The 23315-nt window shown below is 38.9% G+C and overlaps 1 protein-coding gene across 2 annotated transcripts in view; it reads right to left on the reverse strand.

Annotated features, from left to right (window-relative positions):
• Window positions 1–23315, reverse strand: part of dock8 (dedicator of cytokinesis 8) — a 66648-nt gene that overhangs the window by 4285 nt on the left and 39048 nt on the right. For both annotated transcript variants that reach the window (XM_066643354.1, XM_066643355.1), the window contains exons 22-46: window positions 22631–22800; window positions 22113–22208; window positions 21352–21447; window positions 20907–21056; window positions 20364–20477; window positions 19512–19667; window positions 18452–18588; window positions 17437–17600; window positions 17158–17309; window positions 16460–16642; window positions 15870–15996; window positions 15452–15539; window positions 14186–14282; window positions 13061–13195; window positions 12046–12198; window positions 8715–8873; window positions 7434–7534; window positions 5970–6162; window positions 5198–5341; window positions 3879–4010; window positions 3615–3749; window positions 2217–2306; window positions 1744–1980; window positions 1004–1147; window positions 370–476 (exon numbers count right to left, since the gene is read on the reverse strand). In XM_066643354.1, coding sequence (XP_066499451.1) covers window positions 370–476; window positions 1004–1147; window positions 1744–1980; window positions 2217–2306; window positions 3615–3749; window positions 3879–4010; window positions 5198–5341; window positions 5970–6162; window positions 7434–7534; window positions 8715–8873; window positions 12046–12198; window positions 13061–13195; window positions 14186–14282; window positions 15452–15539; window positions 15870–15996; window positions 16460–16642; window positions 17158–17309; window positions 17437–17600; window positions 18452–18588; window positions 19512–19667; window positions 20364–20477; window positions 20907–21056; window positions 21352–21447; window positions 22113–22208; window positions 22631–22800 — 3460 coding nt within the window. The remainder of the gene's footprint in view (window positions 1–369; window positions 477–1003; window positions 1148–1743; window positions 1981–2216; window positions 2307–3614; window positions 3750–3878; window positions 4011–5197; window positions 5342–5969; window positions 6163–7433; window positions 7535–8714; window positions 8874–12045; window positions 12199–13060; window positions 13196–14185; window positions 14283–15451; window positions 15540–15869; window positions 15997–16459; window positions 16643–17157; window positions 17310–17436; window positions 17601–18451; window positions 18589–19511; window positions 19668–20363; window positions 20478–20906; window positions 21057–21351; window positions 21448–22112; window positions 22209–22630; window positions 22801–23315) is intronic.

Genomic DNA, 23315 nt, shown 5'->3' on the forward strand with positions numbered 1-23315 from the left:
ATTTATTTAGAGCTTTAGTTTAAACATTTTAATCAAAATGCAAATCAAATGTAGTTGAATGGCATTAAACCTTGGCTAGTCTATTCCTCTGAAAATGGAAAATAAACTAAAAATAAAAACAAATCTCTGCAGTCCTGTGTAGGTAATCCCTTTTCCTCAGAAATATTTAAGAAGAGAAATAATTATAGGTCTTTATTTCAATTCCTGTTGCCAACTGCTTTGCATTAATTTTGGGGGCAAATTCCTTTGAAGCCAAAAGACACACAGTTGGGGTTGGACAAGGTAAGTGGGGGAGGGGGTGGGGAATCAAAGACCTGCCAAAAATGTCGCTTTTCTGTATCTCTTTCTTATCTCAAATGCCACACTCACCGTAGGATGAACTCTTTGAAACAGAGCCGCAGCTTGTTGTGATGACGGTAGAGTTTTGGGTCTGCTGGGATTTCGTTCAAGAAGACCTGGGCCACCTCCAGAGGTCCCTGAAGTGAGAGAGAGAGAGAGAGAGAGAGAGAGAGAGAGAGAGAAAATGTGCTGAAGGAGAAAATGAATGCTTCGTGCATTGGAGGCCACAAGGTAAAGTCAACACATAAGGGAAAGATCATGAATAGGTCTTTGTGTGAGTGATGTGGCCGGGGAGCCAGGCAGTGGAGGATTGCTGGATGCTTCCTATGTTGTCCCTCCAACTGGCATTTATCACCTAACCACAGCCATCTCCTCAGGATCTCTGAGACAGTTGCAACAGTAAACTTCTCATGATTAGTGTTGTAAACTGTTGCTGCTCTGTCCCTCGTGGCACCCAGAAAAATGGGGAATATCACTTTAAAACCTTTCAGACAGACTTATGTGGCTTACATCACTATAATACGCTGTGCTTATATTACTGCAAGCTTCTCCTCAGACTAAAACTGAGAGATTTCCTGAGCAGACGGAAAGTTTTCAGGCATGCGAGGCAGTGAGTGAGTGAGTACGTGAGTGAGGGGTGAATGAGCAGGTGAGATGGACAGACCTGGTTAACAGTTGCTGTAACAGACCCCTGCAAAACCATCTGCAGCATTTTAGGGTCAGGCTTCTCTTTGTGTGTGGCGATGGCCAGCTCACGGGTCTTCTTCTGCATGTCCTCAATAGCCACCTCGATCGGGGTGAGGTCAAACTGTGGAAAGAATTATGCTACAGGTTAAAGGAATGGTATATTTGTAACTGTCTTTATCCTGTCCTTGTAAACAAACGAAAAACCCATAAGGATCATTTTAGAGAGGAATGAAAACATTATTGCAATATACATACAATGGAAATTTATAGATCAAGATTCTTATGGACTATTTTTTGGTTCATTCATCATGAAATTTTAACTCAGTGCAGGAAAAAATATTTTCTGTTTTGGACGCTATACATTGTTTATATCTGTCAGATTTTAATAGTGGTTTTAAATATGTTCCTTAAAAACATCTAATATATTAGATTTGGTTCTAAGTGTCTCTTCTTATTTACAGATACAGGAGCCTGGTCTTTTCTGAGTGGAAATAACTGCCAAGTGGAATTGCCAAGATGGTCTCAGATTTGACACTTTCCAAACTGTGACATTGCTGTGGAGTAAATTGTAACATTTCACCACTTTTAGCTTAACATTTACATATTTATATGCAACAAACACTTGTAGGAAGCTTCTATTATCTATATTTCCCCGATAGTTATGTATGGCTCCGTATATACCATTTCCTAGCGAATATAATATTATTTCATCTTTACCTCTTCCTTCTGAATGACATTGATTCGTGTTTTCACATAAGGGAATGCGTGCATGGTGGTCAGAATGGTCTTTCTCTTGTACTGTTCATTCAATTCCCCTCGAGGACGCCCACTCTTTGTGAATGGGGTGGTGTACATGAAACGTCTCAGGTTGAAGTTCTTCTCGAAGTTGGTCATTCGATCTTTCATCTCATAGTCATCAAAATAGGGTTCCACATAGGTGATCTGAATGTACCCCTAAACCCAAAACAATAAAGTTCACAGTTGTGAATGCGTAGCATGCAAAAGAGCAAACTTCATGAAAAAAAAACTTTTAGAAGAACATAAGCACCATTTACCAATCAACAGTAGTATCAGCTAAATAAGGGCTTTGTTTGTTTATACAGTAAGAGGAGACTTCACAGCTGATGAAACTCTGATTAGTTGTTGATTGTCCCAGTGCTGAAATTAGCATTATGTCTGCTGTTAAGTACCTTGTTGGGATTCAGTTTGTTTCGGTCTACAGGTATGGAATCCTTTATCATCTCCAGAACTCCATCCCCCAAACACTGGCTGTAGAAATTCTTCAAAAACAAGACACATATTTATTTGTAGGTTTACACACAATAAAATAGAAACAAATATTTCTAAGCTCTGCCAGTCTGTACTATAGGCCAAAAAGGGTGGAAGCAACACTTTTGTAGTATTCGTGAAAGAAAACATAAAAACTTAACTTTTAGAAACTGTAAAGTTAAAGTCCATTCATCCATTATCTTTAACCGCTTATCCAATTTAGGGTTGCGAGGGGTCCAGAGCCTACCTGGAATCATCGGGCGCAAGGCGGGAATACACCCTGGAGGGGACGCCAGTCCTTCACAGGGCAACACAGACACACACACATTCTCTCACACACTCACACCTACAGACACTTTCGAGTCACCAATCCACCTGCAACGTGTGTTTTTGGACTGTGGGAGGAAACTGGAGCACCCGGAGGAAACCCACGCAGACACGGGGAGAACACACCAACTCCTCACAGACAGTCACCCGGAGCGGGAATCGAACCCACAACCTCCAGGCCCCTGGAGTTGTGTGACTGCGACACTACCTGCTGCGCCTTGTAGAATTCAGATCTATACTAGATCTATACTATATGTCCATCTATAACGCCCATCCCAAATCAAGAGTATTAAATTCAACATTCAGAGGATGGTTTCTCACCCCTTGCTAGCTCTGCAGTCTGTTTGCGAGATTTAAACCAATCTAATGCATTTGCAAAACCCCAATATCAGTAAATGAGTTTGAAAAAAAAAACATGGGGCTTGATCTAATATGCTAGGCTTTAGCACATCAGCATCTGGAGGTTTTTAGACAGCGAAGAGAGCTCCAATTATTAAAAAGCATGAACCGAGATGAGGATATTTTCTGAAAAGGCTTTACACTAGATCCCAGAACAATGCTGTGAAGATCTGTTTGCTTTCACACACTATAACATTATTGTGGTCAAGCTATTTTGCTTTGGTTCACAAATGCTATTCCAACATGTCCCAGATGTATCTGATGAATATTCATCACTCCACAGAACACAGTTCCACTTCTCTACAAGCCCAATGCTGCAGGACATATAATCCTGCAGGCTGTTCCTGGCACTGGACATGGTGTCATTGGGCTCATTTGCTGCTGCTCCAGTGTGTCCCATTTAATTTCGTGCTTTTCTATGGAACTTTAAAAACTGCATGCACAACAGAATATGTGTGTCCATATTGGATTCAGCAAAAAGTTCAAATTTGTAATACATTTTGTAATTTTGACCCAAAGAACAATGTGAGTTCACTGATCAATGGTGGTTTTTGTGCTACACTAGGCCTACTGTACACACGGTCATAACTTACCTCCAGTCTGTGTGAGATCTCAGGAAGATGCGTGATTCCTGGCTCTTTGTAAATGAATTCCCGCTCATCCAGATCCCCAAACTTTGAGCCAAAAAAGGCCACACGGAAATATGTTCCAAACATCCTCTTATGGCCCTGAAATAAGCCAGAAAAGGTCTGGTTCAACTCTGTGGATAATTCAATTCATAGTAACTGCCTAATGAAACTATGTTATTTTGGCCCAAGGCAGAAGTCTATAGCAGTACCATCTGCTCTCTGGCTTACTTTCTGAACAATGTTGTCAAAGGCTCGTTTTAAGTTGTCATGAGTGGTGGACAGTTTCCGGAAATCTCTGTGGGCCTCCAGTATGGGAATGATGATCTTATACACCTCATTCACTGCCTCAAATAGCCCACCCTGTCAAAGACCAAAGCAGAAAACACATTCATAATATGACATTAAGGATCAATTCAAGAATGTAATCCACTTGATCACACAGTACAGCATAATGTTATACTCAACAACTACGCAAAGTGTCATTGAAGCAAAGCACAAAATATCACCCCCTTGTGGAGAAGTGATGTGAGTCATGAGTTATGCCCCTTGTGGTTTTATTCTTAGTAAGTTACTATGTATGTTTGTGAGTGACTATGTTAATGAGAAACTTTCAAACCAGTTCTATGAAGTGCTTTACATCTAAAAACCAATGGACCAACGTATGGATAGTTTTCAAACTTCAAATTCAGATGGCCAATTATTAGTTAAGAAAAATATGGGCAAAAACATATACTACACTAAAATACTGGAAAGTTTTAATACATCTGATACATGTTTCCTTTTTTTATGTGTTTCACAGTAGAAATAGCAGCATAGCAGCTGTTTTGCTGAGGACCAAGGCCTATAATATCATCTGACACAAAGCAATGGCAGTGCCAATGATGACGTTAGAAGAAACTGAGGCAAGCTAAAGGCTAATCCCAAAAGACTGGCCTGTGTTGCTAGTTGCCTTTCACAGTCAATAACCTTGTGTGATGTCTTGCTGCTTTTTTATTTATTTATGTTTTTAAAAAATTATCGAAATGTAACTAAAATGTGAATGAAACATCTGACTTGAGCTAAACAGACTAATATTGGCATGTTTTGGAGTGCATGTACAGTGCATTTTCTTGTTTATGGCATAAACAGAAGAATAAATGTTAGAAAGGATAAAGGGGATAATCTATACACCCTTTAACACAGTTCAATGGGGTCTTAATAAAATGTGTGTGTCATATCACACACATTATCACTTAGTCTATATCACAAGGACCAAAGTCTTATCCTCTCCAAACAGCCCTACTTGTGGCTGCTTTCAGTGTCTGCTCCTTTAAATGAGAATGTGTCACAGATCCCTATCCAAACAAGAGCCCAGGAGTGATGGGTAAGGAGCAGGCTGAGCTCTCTTTATTCACTGTACTGTGTTTACTCCTATTCATTTTATATGGGTTAAGTGTTAAATTGCATGAACTAGATACTTTTTTTTGCCAGAGTACGACCTTAAAAGACAGGTCCAGTCATTCCACACAGTAGGTTTAGAAAGTGATCCTCAGGGCAGTTTAACATACATTGCTGAAGAGTTCTGCTGCCTGCTCCAGAAGGCCCACCAGGCCATTCTCAGTGAAGTAGCGTCCAGAGCACACTCCATCCTCGTCTGGAGATAAAATATCATCTGACACTGCAGACTCCTCTAGCACATTAGAGGAGATGTTCTGTCAGAGGGAAATCACACTGATTACTTCTGTGTCTTTGAGATTTTTTTTATTAGGCTCTAGGCCCATGTGAATTCTTGAAGATCATTCATACACAAAGTCTACTAATAACACTTTATTGCTTTGTTAGGTCTGAAGCAAAAAATATTTAAATTCTGGCTTATTTCTCAGTTATTCGTTTTAAGGCTTTATAATTCAGAACCTATGAATCATTTGATAATTACTATGAAAATGATATGTAGTTATAAGGCCCAATCTCAGGATACAAGGGGTTAAAAATCAATCATTTGTTTTCCCTACTTCTGCAGTACCTTTGTGCTGACCCTACAGCTCCCTCCTCTGGCCAGGGGGGGCAATAACAGTTGCCTATATTTATTTAATAGGAATTCCACACAACGGCAAACTAAAGACCACATTCAAAGGTTAACCTCCCTAGGTTTGATACACTCGTAACCCTGGTGTATACATTTAAAATTAGAAGACTGAAGTCTGAAGCTTTAGTGGCTTGACTGGCAGCAGATTCCATGATTGAGTCACTGTTAGTATCTTATTTGAACCTAAGAATAAGCAAAGGAGGTGCATATTTTGGAACACAAACCTGTGCCTATCGGCTAAATTCATCATTTACCTGGAATGTGACGCTACCCACAGGCAGGTACTTGTGGTCCTCCAGCATGCTGAGGTATTCGGCCACTAGGGCAGCCGCGTGTACCAGACACATCGCTGACTCTGTGTAGCATTTTCTGCTATTGTGCTTCTCTGCCATGTTCTGGAGCCATGTTAGTCGTAGGTCCGGTGAGGTCTGGTAGCCCTTGGCAATTCTGACACACACACATAGACACAGTCACTTGAGGTCACATATCTGACTTGTACCCATCAAATATGGTGCAGATAACAACAACCTTATAAACATTACCAGAAAAAACAAACAAACAAACAAACAAACAAACAAAAACCATGTATAATTTGAATCATGGGTGTCAACTTCTAGATACGATTGCCTTATATTCACAGCCTACAAAGTGAATTTGCTCTTGACATTGGTGGGGACCTATGAATCTACCCTTCTTTTTTGCTGCCATCCTCACTCGCTTTTGACACCCATGTGTCACCCACGTTGCACCTGAGTCTTGCACAGTAAGACATGCATATGGCTGGAAAGTTTTACTTCCAGGTGTTGCTAACAAATAATTGTAGCTACAGAGTTTCACGTGACAGCAGGGAAAGGCAGAGCCAATCACACTGGCCATATGTGTTATGGTGAGGTAGGACTTGAGAAGAGAATGTGATTGAAACTATTCTGCACCTCTAGGTTAATGAGACATTTTCAGACTGCGTTTTGGTTTTTGACGGGATCAAATTATTGGTGGGGACAATTCAATAATCACTGGATATTGCTGGGGACACATCACTTCCCTCCATGCAAATTCTACACCCTTGCCTAAAAGTACATTACATTCTTTTCTACTGAAAAAGACGTGAATATTGTAAGCTTACTTTACAGAACTGTGTAAAATAATATAACGTAAGTCCTCAAGATTAAATGGGGTGTGTGAAATCAACACAATTTAAAAATCTAGAAATATTACTGAATATTGTACAATTATGCTCCCTAATTAAAGATACTGAATATGTACCTTCGCGGGTACCACCAAAGTCACATCTATGGTGATCTTCCTTAGAACAAGAAAATCTCATGTACTGTCAAGCCCAGTCATAAATGGATCAGGTATATGCAAACCAAAATATTGTGTGGGCAGCTCACTGTGGTACAGCAATTAGGCCAAAAATACCAGTTTCAACATCCTGAAATCAAGGGCACGTGTGCTCCTGCAGATTTACATGCAGCCTCTGCACACTGTGGGCCAGATCACAGGGCTAAAGCATAGCCACATGGTTTCCATGGTAAGTTCAAAAACAGTAGACAAACAGCAGAAACCACAGGCAAATGGGAAGCAGAGGAGGAAACCACAGCATTAGGAGCCCAAAGGCAGGGAGTGAGATGAACACTCAGTCATAGGGAGGATACAGTAGCAGCTGGGAGTGAGTGAGTGAGAATCAGTGCTTTTTTGTGTCAGCATGTATGTGCTACCTATACATAAGATCCATGAGCATCTCAGGGTCCTCCTGAAACTCCTTCATTTTCACTGTATCTGAGAGAATGCTGTTAAGATTCCTCAAAAGTTCATCCACCTGAGAATAATATAAAGCATAATATAAGGAACAAGTATATTGATGCAAAATCAGAAAGCCTAATACCCCAAAACTGTTGTAAAACTACTCAGCCTTAAGCAAGCGTATTGCTTTTAAAAGTCCCATGCCATGGAAAATGTAGAAAGAGTAAATATTTCCCAGGTTTCAATAAAACCTTTTTTTTTGTATTTTTTATTTAGTTTTAGCCTGTAAAACATATTGTTTGCCCCATAAAATATTCCATAAAAATTATATATGGAATCTAAGCTGTAAAAACATATTATGTAAAAACCCTTTCTCCTCGACCTATATCAGTTAAGCCCCGCCCATTCTCATTTCATTTGTAAGGAGTGTTTTGGCCTTGACTGTGTGAATGAGGCACAGTGCAGGGCAGCCAATCAGAACACTAAGCACTAAGCTTTCCTAAAGGGGCAATAACAAAAACAGCATGTATAATTCTAAGACAGTAAGAGAAGTTGAAACAGGGTCTTATAAAAATGAATTAGGACCGTTTGGGTGCATGAAAGCTATAAAGATATAAAGTGAATATGAACAAAAATAAAATGCCACAAAAATGTATGAAAAGAGCTCTTTAAAGGGTGTCAAAAGGCAGAATGATAAAATGTACCAGTGCTTAATCAGTATGTTCATTTATAAGCAAAATTTTTCATAATATAATAGTCTTCTACCCATTAATGTTGTTGGTTGGCTCTTATCAGGATGTGGTTACCATGCAACAGAACCTTCAAAAATAATTCACAATGATTTTTAATAACTTTAATAACATTAATGTTGAATCCTCTGGATGTGTGGAATCATATCTGTGTGGCCATGTGTGTATATTTAGAAAATCCCAACTGAACATTCAAAGAACACTGAGACACAGTCAGAATGTAGAATTGAATATATTCCGATTATGACTCAAAATTGACATTGACTATGATTCTGCACTCTGCATTTGGTGGCAAAGCAACAACTAACTGAGAGTGAATTCCGACATTTTTATATGGCATTTTATCAAATACTATCCCTGGCTGCATTCTTGCTGGGCTATTGATTGACTCAGCAGTCTAGACTGTGAGGATTTTATTTGATGTGTGGCTTATAAATACCATTAAATGTTAAACACATAGCATTGGGTTGTATTTGTTTAGATATTGACTTAGGTTTAGGGTATTACCTGAGAAGGAAGCTGTGAGGACTGCATCTGCGCATCTTCTTCTGCGTAAGCCAGGATGGTCCGGAATGAGCGCCGCAAGTTCTCCTCGCGCACATCTGATGATTTGCCCACGAGAGACGCCAACGACATGGTCACCTGCATCTTTACTCTTGAGAAATTCTACACAAAGGACAAATAAAAAAAAATAAAAGTCAGTATTGTCTTTATACACAAAGACGGCAGTCTGGTAAACTAATGCTTGGTAGCTAAAAATACATTTAGCATGATGGTTATGAACCCAGGAACCACCAATTACATTAGAGGTAAATGGTACATGGGTTCTCACAGTATTTCACTTTAGAGGATGAAAGGACAAATTAGAACAGTGAAATAACTTTTCAATGTTTTTGATTAGCTAAGGGCAGACAAAAGCTAGAATAATAAGCATAATGCACAAATGTATTAATCAGCTCACTAATGTCTAGACACTAGGGACACTTTCTAATTGATAGAAATGTATAGTAAAATAAAAAAAATAATAATCATGTTTGTTAAGTATTACTGTTAACTAAATTGCACTGTATATTTGTACTTACATTTCTATGACAGTGTTAGTCTTACATAAAAGCTGATTTTAATAATTTCATAATCAAGCACCTTGGTAAACCCAGCATTTGAGTATCCATGTACCCTTTGTCTGAAATATAAATCTTACTATGAGCAATGCCCTACCTCATCCATTTTTGATAATGCTGTATGTTGTGCAGTATGATCCTCAGAAAACACTTGTACTGATAGCTCTATCGTAGCATGATCTGTTTCTCACAGCAAACTGACAATAGCTGCCCTCAAGTCAAATGCTCTGAAGCTTGATTAAACATATTTAGAGAATACCCTCTATCTCAGTTTCAGTATCTCAGTGGCTCCCTTATCTGGGTTAGCCTCTAGGGTTATCTGATGTCATTTTGCAGGTGACAGGGTTGAGAATGGAGCAGGGCACATTGCCAAGAGCATTTGGCCATCACTGTCACAGCCTCAGCTCACTGATTCTGGGGCAGACCCCGCCAAGGGCTGCAAATGCACCATCCGTCTTGCTTAGTATCAGGAAACTGCAAAACGATCCCCCCATTAACTCGGACATAATTGCCGATGAATCATTTCGATGGCACCATTATGTTAAATTGACCGTATGTGCGAGGCATCTCTAGACACCGTCGTCTCTCATGTTGAGGCCAGTTGCTCTGTGAAGAATAATGCAGCGTCGATATCAAAGAAGTGATTTATCCTATGTTTGCTTCAAAACCCAATTTTATGGTTTTAGCACAGTGTCTGGCAAAAGAGCGTAAAGCCAGGAGGACGTAAAAAAAAAAAAAAAAAGAAGGGGAAAACAAGAAAGGAAAATGACATGACTCATTCAAAGGTTATACTAATGACAATGGAGACGACTGCCAGAGCAAAGCAAACACTCAGGCAAACAGTGAGCGGGAGAAATCCATCCTTTCCCCATTAAAGATGAATGAGAAAGCAAACAACATGGCCATCTGGTGGGCTGGGCTAATGTCTGTGTGTGTATATGTGTGGATGGATATGTGAGTGTTTCTGGAGGGATAGTGTAGGGACAAACAGTGAACAGAGGAAATAGTCCATCCACTAGCACACACAGGAGAGACCAAACTCATACAGACATAAAGACCCAACCCTAAACATGTTGCCATTAGTGGGGTATATGAGGCGTGACGCTAGAGAGCAAAAGAAACCCAATGCAAATGGAGGCCATATTTTTGTGGCAGCATCTCTGAAGCCCTAATTAGAAGCCACAGCAGCCAGCAGGCCAGTTAAGAGTACTGCACCAACAGTCTTTAAGAAAACATCAGCAGTGTTGCTGAGTAGCACTGGAGCAGATATTTGTAGATATTATAATTGCAAATGCTTATATTCATAAGTTTGTCAATGTTTCCTCCACTCAGACAAAGTTTATTCACTAAAGCAACTGGTCTGCCTCTTTCCTTTTTCACTGATTGTGTGGAATTTCATGTGGTAAGGAAGTAGGAACAATAAATAAAATACAAACAAAAACAGAAAGCGGTGATTTGGTAAGTGATTGAATACACATGACATTCCACAACTAAAACAGAAATCTTGTGAAAACATCTTAGGTGATGTAATCCATGCTTGGATAAAGGGACAGCAAGGACGGGTTAAGACTTGCCATGTTACAAAAATGTAGGGCAAATGATCAAACAATTTAAATGCAAGGAGAGATTGCAGTAATTTTAGGTACATCACACTCCACTGTGCATAATATCATCAAATGCTTCAAGAACTTTGGTGAAATCTCAGCCCATAAAAGTCAAGGAGCATCTGCATCTAATAGAATATTGAAGATAATGACAGGCATTTGTGGTGCTGCTTCTAGTGACACTACACACTTAAAAACGGTTATAAAATGGGTTCTTTAATAAATTTGAATTAGAATCACTCTATTGCACACAGAGGAATTTTTGGCTCCGCATTTTACCCAATCCGTGCAGTGAAACACACATTCACACATGCACTGAAGGGCACTTCAGTCATGTCATGATCTGCCGGCTCTGGGAATAGAAAAGACAACCTTTCGGATACAAGCCCAGTTCCCTAGCCACCAGGCCATGGCTGCCCCCATAGAGAAAATGGTTTGATGAAACATTTGCATGAATAAAGGGTTCTTTGCATCATGAAGGGGTTCTTCAGATTAATGGAAAATGTGCTATAGATGCTTCTATATAGCACCTTAAAGAAAAGGGTTCTACACGGCACCAAAAAGAGTTCTTCTATTGTTACAAGCTTGACGTCAATAGAACAATAGAAGAAACCTTTTTTGTGCCATCTAAAGCACATTCTCCATTAATCTGAAGAACCCTTTCATGATGCCAAAGAACCCTTTGATCATGCAAAAGTTTCTTCAAGTGTTCAGGGTTCTATATACCATAATTCCTAAATTTGTATATTTGTGGGAATACAGCGTTCTTTCACTTTTTGAGCCACCTCAGTTAATAACTAAAGGAGAAAAGCTTGGCAGGCAGTGATGCTGTTTTGAAAATTCCTCACAGAGGCTTTACATGTGTGGGTGTGTGTTTGTGTGTGAATACCTGAGGTATGATTTAGTCATAGTCATATCTCACAATGAGGTCAAATGTAGTGCAAATATGTGTGTGTCTTACACTCACTGAGCTCTATCAGGATCTGATCATTTAACAATAAACTGTTTTGTTGTGGTATATATACATTGCATATAAATACAAGACCTGATAGACAAGCAAACACTCACCATTATGTAAAAGTGTGTGAGAGTTTGTTTGTCTGAGGTACTTACACTGGGTGAGCTATAGCTGTATCTCATGATGAGGTAGAGAGTAGCGCAGGCTTGGCTTCGGTTGCTGTCCACACAGCTGTTGCAATAGTGAAGCACTTTCTGACAAAGATCAGCGCATTGTTCAGCTTCCTCCTCGAACAGCATGTCCCCAAACTACAACACATCATAACAGAGCATCACAATGGCACATTTAACACTACAAACCAGGGCTGGGTTTCCCAAAACCCATCTTAGAACGAATAAGATTCTTAAGTGGTAGAGGAAGGCTCACACTGAACACTCTCTCTCCCTTTCAAGATGATCTTCACACTAAGAGGTTTTTGGGAAACTGGACCCAGACCAATAACAATTGGCAGCATTAAATAATGTATGATTGATCGTGACGTTAAATGCAGATAATAATCAGATAACTCCATTTTCAGTTATACTTTCTACAAGCTCACTAGTCTGATCACGACAAAACTTGGAGTCTGTATTATTCACTCCACACTCAGAAATGCTCTACCTATAATGCTTATACACAGCTTATAACAATAAATCATTTATTGCAGTTTTCTTATTAACATAGAGTAAAATGGTATTTATTAGGGTGTTCTTTGACCCTGATATCTGGCATTATTAATGTTGAAATAAGAGTTTAGTGTCAGTATTTTCTCTTGTAACGTGTCTTTTTCCAGTTCTCCTTCTGCACTCTTGCAAATATAACAAAACAAAAGACATCAAACTAAGGGTAAATATGCACTGAAACACATGATTAAAAAGCTAAAATCCAATTTCCTTGAAACCCAATAGCCGCTTTAATCTGATCTAAGATATCACAGCATGCTGTCTGCATGACCATTTGAATAACAAGATAACTGCCGCAAACTGACAACACGAGTATTATTGGAATGCATGTATACACACTGCAGTATAAAAATCTTTTTCTTTCCTTTTTATGTGTCAAATTTAAATTCTAGAGGTTTTACCACTGCAATGTTTTCACAAAAAGAACAAACAGATATTTGTTCAGTACCTTCACAATAAGTGCCCTGATGGTGCTGAAGCAGTGAGATAAGTAAGTTGTGCTCTGGTTACAAGTTAAAGAGTGTAGAAGAACTCTCAGAACTCCACCAACTGCGTTGTCCTTACAGTCAGCTTGGGTCACAGCCTGTAAAATGCACACATAAACCAACAAACTGTCACTTTTAGATGTGAAGAACTGCATGGAACTAACCAGTAATTCACTGACCACCTTCCCAAATTCTACTTGATTCATACACCAAATTCAATCTCCAGGACTTATTATTATATTCCTTTATTGCACACAGTTCTATAATGATAGATTACAAATATTCCTCACTCCTTCTGGAGAAGAGAAAGTGGTGTACCTTACATTTACATTGATCTATTATGTATTTATTTATTATTAATGTATTATTTATTTATTTATTTATATTTACATTTACCTTTACTTTTTATTTACCTTTACAACTCTAATTTAAACCAACTGTTGTACCATTAATGGTACATTTACACTGTTCGTACCTTTAATAACCAATAATGTACCTCTACTGTACCTTTTTTCTGAGAGTGTACAAGTGGCACTGTTCAGTGCCCCACATCAATGAAGCTGTGTTCTTGTTTATGAACATTACTAAGCAGCATAAACCTTGTAGAAACTGACTGATCCAACATTTCCTCTTTAATTTAAATGGTCTAAATCAGTAGTTTGTCCCATTTTGTTGCAGTAATTGTTGTTTTTTCAAGGAAAGCTTTAGACTAAATATCAAAACATAGCCGATGATTTGGCACCGAGTCCTAGGAAAATTAGTGAGTTCAGTTACTGATGTTGCATCATTAACTGTGGATCACAAAAGCTAATAGGACTACTGAAAAGTGCCCAGTTACTCTGACAATGCAGTTCCACTTCTCCATAATTCAGTGTGTGGGGGTTTATATTTCTCTAGGACACACATGGCATTGAGCATGGTGACCTTAAGCTACAATGGTTGCACATTAATCTAAGTCAGTAATTATGAGGGGAGTCTATACAATGTTGGAAATATAGTAAAAGTGAGCTCTGATTATTAATAAAATAAATAGCCAATTAATAAATAGCCAAGACAGGTTGCAAATGAAGCCCCTTCTCCTGTGTTACCTGCACAATGATTTCCAAGAGATCCAACACTATGAGGTTGGCCTCTGAGGCCAGATTCCCACAAATGATGGCTTCCTGATCCAACTCTGCTTTGGATCTGAAACACAGCCCAAAGAAACATGCAGGTTTGGCAATGGCATGACTTTGTTTGTGCATCCTCCATTGTTTGAAATATACAGACAGCTTAATGTTAATAAAACTATGACTGAATTATTACACATACAGGTTTATAACTCACAAAAGTCACAGACATCACAGAAAGGCCTCCAGAAATAAATATGGGATTATGATAAATTATCTCAAAAAGTTCCTACACATCTTTTCAAAGCATCTAGTTATTCATTGTAATGTTAAACGCAGAATCTGTAGTGATTCTGTAAGCTGTAAGCTGTAGTGATGTATACAACTGCAAGGAGGCAAGGAAATTGTCCCAATATTGCTCTCAACTCTCTGACCCCTTGAGACTTGTGCCCCTTTTGCTCACTCTTTAACGATGCCTTTAAAGTGCACTCTTCAAGGAAGACTTTAGGGCACAGGACAAGAATTAGGACAGGGAAGCTTACTCACACACATTTTATCATGCAATCACATTTATGAGTATGCACTAATGACACTTTTTTTCAAGTTTTAAGCCAAATTACTTTCTGATTTTAGTAATTATCCATTTTATTTAATTAGGCCCTGATGATATTTGGCATTATCTGATCATAACGACTGAGTCAACATTCAATCAACATAGAGTGCTTTTAATCTAAATATATTCACAAGCAGCTTCTGCAAACTGACACTGATTAAACAATGTTTTAATTCACAAATTTCAAACTAACACATGAGAGACAAGAAACCACTGCATCTTTTCAAACTGCAGCTAACATTACATTGCCTGACAGCTCTTCACGCTTGGAGTGGAACACTAACAGCAAATTCAGCTGCTTCAGTTAACAGCCACCTGTGTTGGCTAGCACTGAGCAAAGAGAGTAAAGACAATTATGCACTCTTAGACCCGGGGTCAAGGATGGGGATGGAATCCAGCTTATGGTTTTACAATATTTTTCTTCATTTTGAGTTTCAAAGTATTTGTTTATATTGCATTTTTATGTCCCTAACTGTATGACAGTCTGCACAGTGCTTTGCATTGGAATGTTAGCATAAAACCCCCTACTACATAAATAGCTTTGGTTTGGTTTGGTGTGCAGCCCAGGAGCTGGGTGGAATGATACAATTCCTCATGAATATGAAAAATGATCTCATGCTGTCTGTACTCACTTGTCCTGTCTGTCATTGGTCTGGCGCCATTGCGTGAGGTCTTTTCTCCAGCGCAGGTTTTCTCTCTGGCCTACAATACGGTCATTACCTATAGGGAGAGAGAGAGAGAGAGGGAGAGAGAGGGAGAGAGAGAGAGAGAGAGAGAGAGAGAGAGAGAGAGAGAGACAGCACATTCAGGAAAACAACTCAATAAAAGGAAGTCAACACTTCATCAAATGGAAAAGGGTCTGACATCTTGTAGACAATACACTACTCCCACATGCAGATGTCTTGCAAACCAATTATTTTTATAGCTAATTCAGTATCACTGCACCTCTACATTATTCATTGCGTTTTGCCTGAAAGCCATGTGGAGGGTGAGACAGCATAAAGTTTTTTCTGTCTGACATGCTGGAGGCGGTGGGGGAAGTGTGCTTACCTCCCACCCTCTTCATCATCTCTCCTCTTGCCCCCATTCCTCCCAAGAGTGCCTCTTCCAGACGAGCTTTAGCCTGCTGAGACTTCTGTAGGGCCTGTGTGCTCACCTTATCAGAGCTCTGCTTCCCCTACACACACATATGGAGAAAGGGAAACGCACAGATGCCCATCCATGCACGCACGCACATCCACAAACAAGAAAGCACAATCACATTCATTATGCACACATTCACTATTCACTGATATGCATGATTTAGTTCAAATGTATCATTGAGACATGAAGATCTAGGAATTGATATTATTAGTAAGTTTTGTTAAAAAAACATCCCAGAATTATTTGACATATCCCCCATACACCAGGTCATTCACAGTGTTTATACCCCCTTCAGACAACACTTTGTATTGGGCACTGTGTGTACTGTGTGTAGTTGAATATCTTTGTCAGCAATGCGAAATGTTCATTTCGATTCCATATTGACAATATTTTTCCCCATACATACACATACAAATACATATGAATATACCACACACAAAATTATGCAAATTACTTTAAATTCTAGATTACTCTGCGTCAATGTCTGGGACTCATACCCTGTACTCAAAGCACGAGACGCAGATGGTGAGGAGCTCAAGGAGGCGGCTAAGCTGAGAGGGGGGCATGTCCACCACCCATCGCTGGATCAGACTCTGATCTGCGTTCTTCATGATCCACAGGAAACACACCAGCAGATTACGGCTTGTCTCTGCCGTCAGTGTGCTGCCCACTTTACCTGACTGTGAGATATAGACACAGGGATATTACTGAATACTCAAACCATACCTCAGACCAACAGTAACCCATCAAATGCAACAGAGTCATGTGCAAATTGAGCAAAACTATGAAGCAGTGATCAAAAGTCATGAAAACAAAAACAAATAAAAAAACAAAACAAGCTAAAATTCTTCAAAATGGAGCAATTTAATGGGGAGCCATCGGGGATGAAGTAATTCTACATATGGTTTTAAGCAAAGGCATCATCAAGAAAATAACACTTAAAATACAGCCTATCCAACTGTCCTGTCAAATATCTCCTCGATATGTTAAACTCAACAAATAAATACAAATTTTGCAAATTAAGTTTTGTTGTTGTTGTTGTAGTTTTCTAATACCTCAGGCCAAAATTCTTGTGATACAGTGAAGTGAAGAGAAACAAGAACATAAACAGGTGTGCCCAAACTTGTGACAGGCACTGGACATGACACAAGTGAAAAGAAAGTGTCATTTCTTGCACAGAGAAGTGAAACCTCACCACTGACGCCATAGACACCAGTGCATTTCTCGCCAAGGTGTTGAAGGGGTTTCCTGCGATCGCCATAGCAACAGACTGGTTGATGGGAGTGACATTCTCAAAGTCCTCCTCTGGACCATTGGATTTGCCCTTGCCACCACGAGACTCTGAAACTGCAGAGGCACACATACACAAATTCAAAGACTGTGTGAATGACAGTAAGAAGTACATGTTTGTGTTTATGTGTGTATGTGTGTGTGTGTGAGTGAGAGAGAAAAACAGAGAGGGGGGGGGGGGCACCTGTGAAGTCAAGGTAGTTGATGGAGTCAATAATGATGCCCACCAGGGGGAGGTAGAGGGCAGCAATTTTTGTCCTGACCTCTGACCTTGTGCACCGAGCATCCAGATCATGAGCACACAGCAAACTGTATGTGGCATTAATGGCTTTGCGCTGCACTTTACCCCTGCACACACACACAAAATTAGAAAAAAAAATTCAGTATTAAATGCGAATACAATCAGTGGAGCTCAACTAGGTCTTTTTTGCATTAAAAAAAATCTTCCCCCAGAGTAGTTAGCAAATAAGCATATAACCCAGAAGCTTTCTTGTGCTTTTTTGTGTTTTCTATCACAAAAGAAACACCATGTTGTACACATTCATTCAGAACATATTCATAGTGTAGTGCAGATTTGCTTTATTAGACTAACAATAGTCTTAGACACATAATTAATAAATAAATACACATATAAAATAATAACAAATACAACAACACGTTTGGGGAATTATGTTATTAAATAAAAGAGTAAATCAGCACTACTCTTTTGTGGCTTATCTGCATTATTATGTTAATTATTTTGATAATAAATTTTAATAAGGGCTTTCAATTATTAATGACTCATAATAGAGCACATGGCGCGGTGGCGCAACAGGGAGTGTTGATGTCACATAGCTCCAGGGACCTCGAGTTTTTGGGTTCAGGCACCGCTCTGGGTGACTCTGTGAAGAGTTTTTGTGTCTGCGTGGGTTTCCTCCGGGTGCTCCGGTTTCCTCCCATGGTCCGACTGGCGACTCAAACGTGTCCATAGGTGTGAGTGTGTGAGTGAATGTGAGAGTGTAGCCCTGTGAAGGAAAAACTGGCGCCCCCTTAAGGGTGGTTTCCCGCCTTACGCCCAGTCATTCCGGGTAGGCTCTGGACCCACCGTGACCCTGAACTGGATGAATGGTTACGTAGACAATGAATGAATGAATTATAGAGCATTTGTAAGGTATTCTTGGTATTGTCTAGTCCCTCTGTGTTAAGTGTGCTGGACTAACCCTTCTGACTCCATGTCCAGTGCTGCACTGAGCTCAGTCAGCAGTAGACCGGTCAGATAGTGCTGCTGCTTAAACTCCTGAGACAGATCAAACATGGCCAAGATCTTCTGATCCTGCAAACTACATGAGCTTGAGTTCTGAAAACACACACAAACACAAATAAATAAATAAATAAAACAATATCACAATCTGAAACATTGCATCTAAAGCTTCAAAGTACTGGCTAAATATGGCAAAAAAGAGTAAGACTTTTCACAAGGTTTTAATGTAAATGAGCAGAGAGCAGCACTTTGGTAAATGTCCTTTGTAAAGGAAGAAAAAAAGGCAGCAATTATGAGAAGACCCTCCTTATTAAATCTAATGCACTCTCTCTCACATCAGAAAATATTATAAAGCTTTTAACTTCATTCTCAGCACAGAGCAAGGACAAAAACAACAAGACACTGAGGCTCCGAGAACTTTGTCTGCTACTTTTTCTGAATTTGATTCGCTTTAATCCTCCCCACCCAAGCTCGGCAAAAAATGAACGTAATAATGTTTAACACTGAGAGAGCGGCCTAGACTTGTTTCAAGACGCCTCTTTCATAATGACTGCATTTTCCACATTTCTAACCACTAGAGGTTGGAATGAGCATGCTCCATTTTGGCTTTAGAATTGCTTTCAAAATTAGATCTGCATTAATGGAAAGGAAGCAAATGGCCCTTCACTTGGAGGCAGTAGCAATGATTTTGGCAATGCTGCATTTTTATATTTTTTTATTCCTTATTGTATTAAGGTTCGTTGTGTATGATTAATGACTTATTATGCTTGAGTCTAACACAGCTAAGGCTATGAGAAACAGAGAGATGGAGACAGACAGACAGAGCAAGAGATAGAAAGAGAACCAGGATGAGAGAGATAAAGTGATAAATGTTTACAGTGTGAAATACTGTATACTACATAATAAAAGCAGCAAAGGAAAAATCCCCAAAAGTCTCAAAGCCCGCTGTTAAACTGATATTTTAGGTAGGGAGTAAAAACCATGTGAGAATATCTTGTCCATGGACAGCGTGTACTGACCTGTGAGGTGATAGAGGGGCAGGGGGAGGCAGGGTTTGAGGCGGGGTTACTGAAGTACAAGCTGAGGTTCAGGTAGTGCTCGTGACTGCAGAGAATTCGCAGGAACTCCAGCCTCATGCTGATCAGAGTGGACATAGAGACACTCTTAGCTGACATCTGCAAAATAACACCACACAGAAAGTTCAGGTTTTGGGCTAAGGTTAAGGATAGCTTGAGTCACAACTTTGAGGCTGGGGAAAGTTAGAACGATGCTAATCAATATTTATTTGTCTGACAGGTTCAAAAGTTTAAATAGCCCTGCTCAAGTGTCATGAATCATTGACTCTGTAATTGAAAATAAGTTAGTACATACTTTACAGAAAACAATCTTAAATATGTACATTTGAATCCAATTTTATTAATGTGTATTACATTTTGCACAAAAAAAAACAACTATAAAACCAAGGCTAAAACTGGAAGAAATGTATTTTGAATATCTAAACAGCTGGACAGTTAAAAAGATATTATTAAATATTAAACAGATATTATTATCATTGACATCAATGTTTTTAATTTAAATATGCCGGACTGTGTTTTCTGTACACAGTAAATTCACCAGTGTTAAATCAACACTATTAGTGTTAACTTAACACTGAGAATGTTGAATTATTACACTAACAGTGTTAATTTAACACTAATAGTGTTGATTTAACACTGGTGAATTTACTGTGTAGAGGATGTGTAGTTATCATCAAATAAACATGCAGTTTAAACAGGGGGTGCCCTAAAATGTACATAGGTTAAAGACTACACATTCTTCTACTAAATGTCTACAGTGCATTGTCACAATAAACTGCTATTGACAGCTCTTACCTGGTTACAGTAATTCTTCACAAGATTGAACACAAAGCCTCTGTCCATGAGCGACATCAGATCATAAACAAAGAAAGCCAGACTGATGTTCACCTTCTCTGCCTGATCCAGCTCCTGTCATACACATCAGAATATACACATTTTTAATTCTTCAAAAACATCAACACTATTGCTTTATATATATATATATAGACACACTGCCACTGCTTCGTTTCAAATCCATGAATCCATGGGCAGTTTGTTTGTTATGGCAACACCACAGTTTTTTATGTCTTTCATGCTAAATGTACTGTTTAATTTGCCTTTGTGTTGTGTTGCACCATGGTCCTGGAGGAATGTTGCTTAATTTCACTGTGTACTTAAGCAGAAATGACAATAAACCCTCACTTTACTTGACTTGACATGATGAAAATCACATTCCTGTGAGATGTTACATTAACATATGTTAAAATATTAACATATAATAATACTTATCATTATTAAAACTCTTCCTCTCCTCCTATAAATTTAGAATTACAGGAATAATAACATAAAGTTTCTAACCTTCTGTTGTTTGACCAGTATAGTTCCAATCTCCGCTGTCACCACATTAACAATAGTGGTAATGTCATCTTTGAAGCGGTCAGAAAAACGGTTCTTGCGGGGCACTATCTGTTTGTCGATCTGAGCAACATGTTGAGCCATGCTCTTCACCTGGATCACACACACACACCCACACAGTTAATTAACTCTTGCTGACAAAAATGTAGCTAAAATGTAACTATCATTATATACTGTATATAACAACAAAATGTATAAAATTTCTACTGAAACCAAAAACGACAGTTTAAGATTATCATTGCAAATTCTCTCAGCACATAAAGAACAATAAGATCTTCAACTAAATCTGGTGTCTCATGCATAATTGTGGTGTGTTGAGTGTCCTCATGCAGATCCATGAATCCAATCATTAAATCCCTCAACCCAATCAACCCCAATGTGCTCTCACCAGGAGCTCGAAGAAGAACCAGCAGTATTTATAGACGTTCTCTCTGCAGACACCTGTGCTGACCACCATCTGGAGAGCCAGCTCTTCATGAAATTGCTGCAACAGATTTACAGACTTACACTCCTCTGAAAGTCTTGGTAAAACGTGACATTGTAACAAATTGTAACAAGAAAAAATTACCTTCAGAAGTTTTGTGAACATAAAAGAGCTTTTTACAAACATTGCATTCATCTACTATAAGGTGCAGTCACTTTGGAGTCAAATGTTAAATTACGTGGATCTTAATTTTGTATTATATAAAATTGGAAAATGAACTGAGATGCTCTGGAGCAGCTAAACATGCGCTTAAGGTCACAATGCTCAGTGCAACGTGTTGTCTAAAAGGGTATACATCCCCCTTCTCCATTGGGCTGCAGAGCAATGGAAGTGAATTTGTGGGAATGGAAGTATCTTGTGATAAGTTATACAGCTTACAGTAATAGAGCTTCTGTAAATGCATATATTTACCAAAGTTTTTACTTATAAAATAATATTAAATATGTATCTTGAGATTTTACAATGTAATTACTTGTAATTAAATGAGTAAAACCTGAAGTTACTTTATATGAGACCTTACAGAACTTGTACTATAGTATAAATGGATATATCAGCAGTAGTTACACAGCTGTTAAATGCACTGCTAATGTGTAATTACATAGTTATCAAAGACATTTAATATAAAGTCAGACCTATAAAAATTCTGGCTAGTTAAAATCTATTACCTTTCTGTTTGAAGGCCGAGTGCTTGTGGAGAAGCTCTGAGAGTGGTTGGTAACATCAAAGATAGTGGACATTCTGCTCCCAGGATGATTCAAGCCCTGTGAAAGGAAATACGTAAATGGGAAATTATAAGTGTTAATCAAGTGGGTATATATAAACCACTGTAACAACACTGTGCTAACGACGGTTGTCATGGCAGTGGATATTAGTATATTAATATGTTAGTGGATAACACCGCTGCCCTTTACCAGGCAGGGTGGGGTTTAATTAAGTATTCGACATTGAACAAATGAGTCTGATTAATGGCTTAATATGTAAAATGCCTTTGAAATTGTGATTGGTTTTTAGTAAAACTATATATGATTAATTAAAAATAAAGTTATTTGAACAATTTCTACATGAAATATTCTACCAATTAGTAGCTAGTGTGAAATAAATTAAGATTATGACAGCAACGTTATATAAAATCAGTGTTTCAGTGTACATTTCAGTATCTGTGAATGTATGAGTGTTTGAGTACCTTCCCAGCCAGAATGTTCTTGACCTCAGTGTCCTCAGCACTTTGTGGAGCAGGAATATCAGGATTGCTGCTGGAGCGAATGCGGGACTGGAGGAGCATGGAGCCCACTGCTGTGGCTGTTGCTCGACCCATGGTGCTGTACCGACTCTCCTGACACAGTGGCCCTGTGCCTAAAAACACCACACATTTCCACAGAGCTATAAACAGAGTTGGAGTTATTCAAGTATTTTTTTTTATTCTGCAGTTGTATGGCCACATAAGGGTCTGCAGTGGCTCACAACTTGGTCTAAATACAAGTTTACATTCATAATTCATCATAATGTTGCAAATTACAAGCTTTAAAAATTATCTCTAATAATCCAACATTGTTAAGCCAAGTGTCAATCTGTGTCTAGTCTGAAATGCCAACACAATCCCAATCAGACAGAGAAGAGTTGTTTCCAGCTTTTTATGCTACTTGAATGAGGAAAAAAAACCACACACGTTTATAGGTGGATTGGTGACTTAAAAGTGTCCGTAGGTGTGAGTGTGTGAGTGAATGCGTGAGTGTGTGTGTCGCCTTGTGAAGGACTGATGCCCCCTCCAGGGTGTATTCCAGGTAGGCTCCGGACCCTGAATTGGATAAGTGGTTTCAGACAATGAATGAACGAAAAAATGAATGACTTAGGTTCATCATGAAATCACA

Source organism: Hoplias malabaricus, chromosome 14 (genome assembly GCF_029633855.1).
Source record: "Hoplias malabaricus isolate fHopMal1 chromosome 14, fHopMal1.hap1, whole genome shotgun sequence".
NCBI classification, from domain to species: domain Eukaryota; kingdom Metazoa; phylum Chordata; class Actinopteri; order Characiformes; family Erythrinidae; genus Hoplias; species Hoplias malabaricus.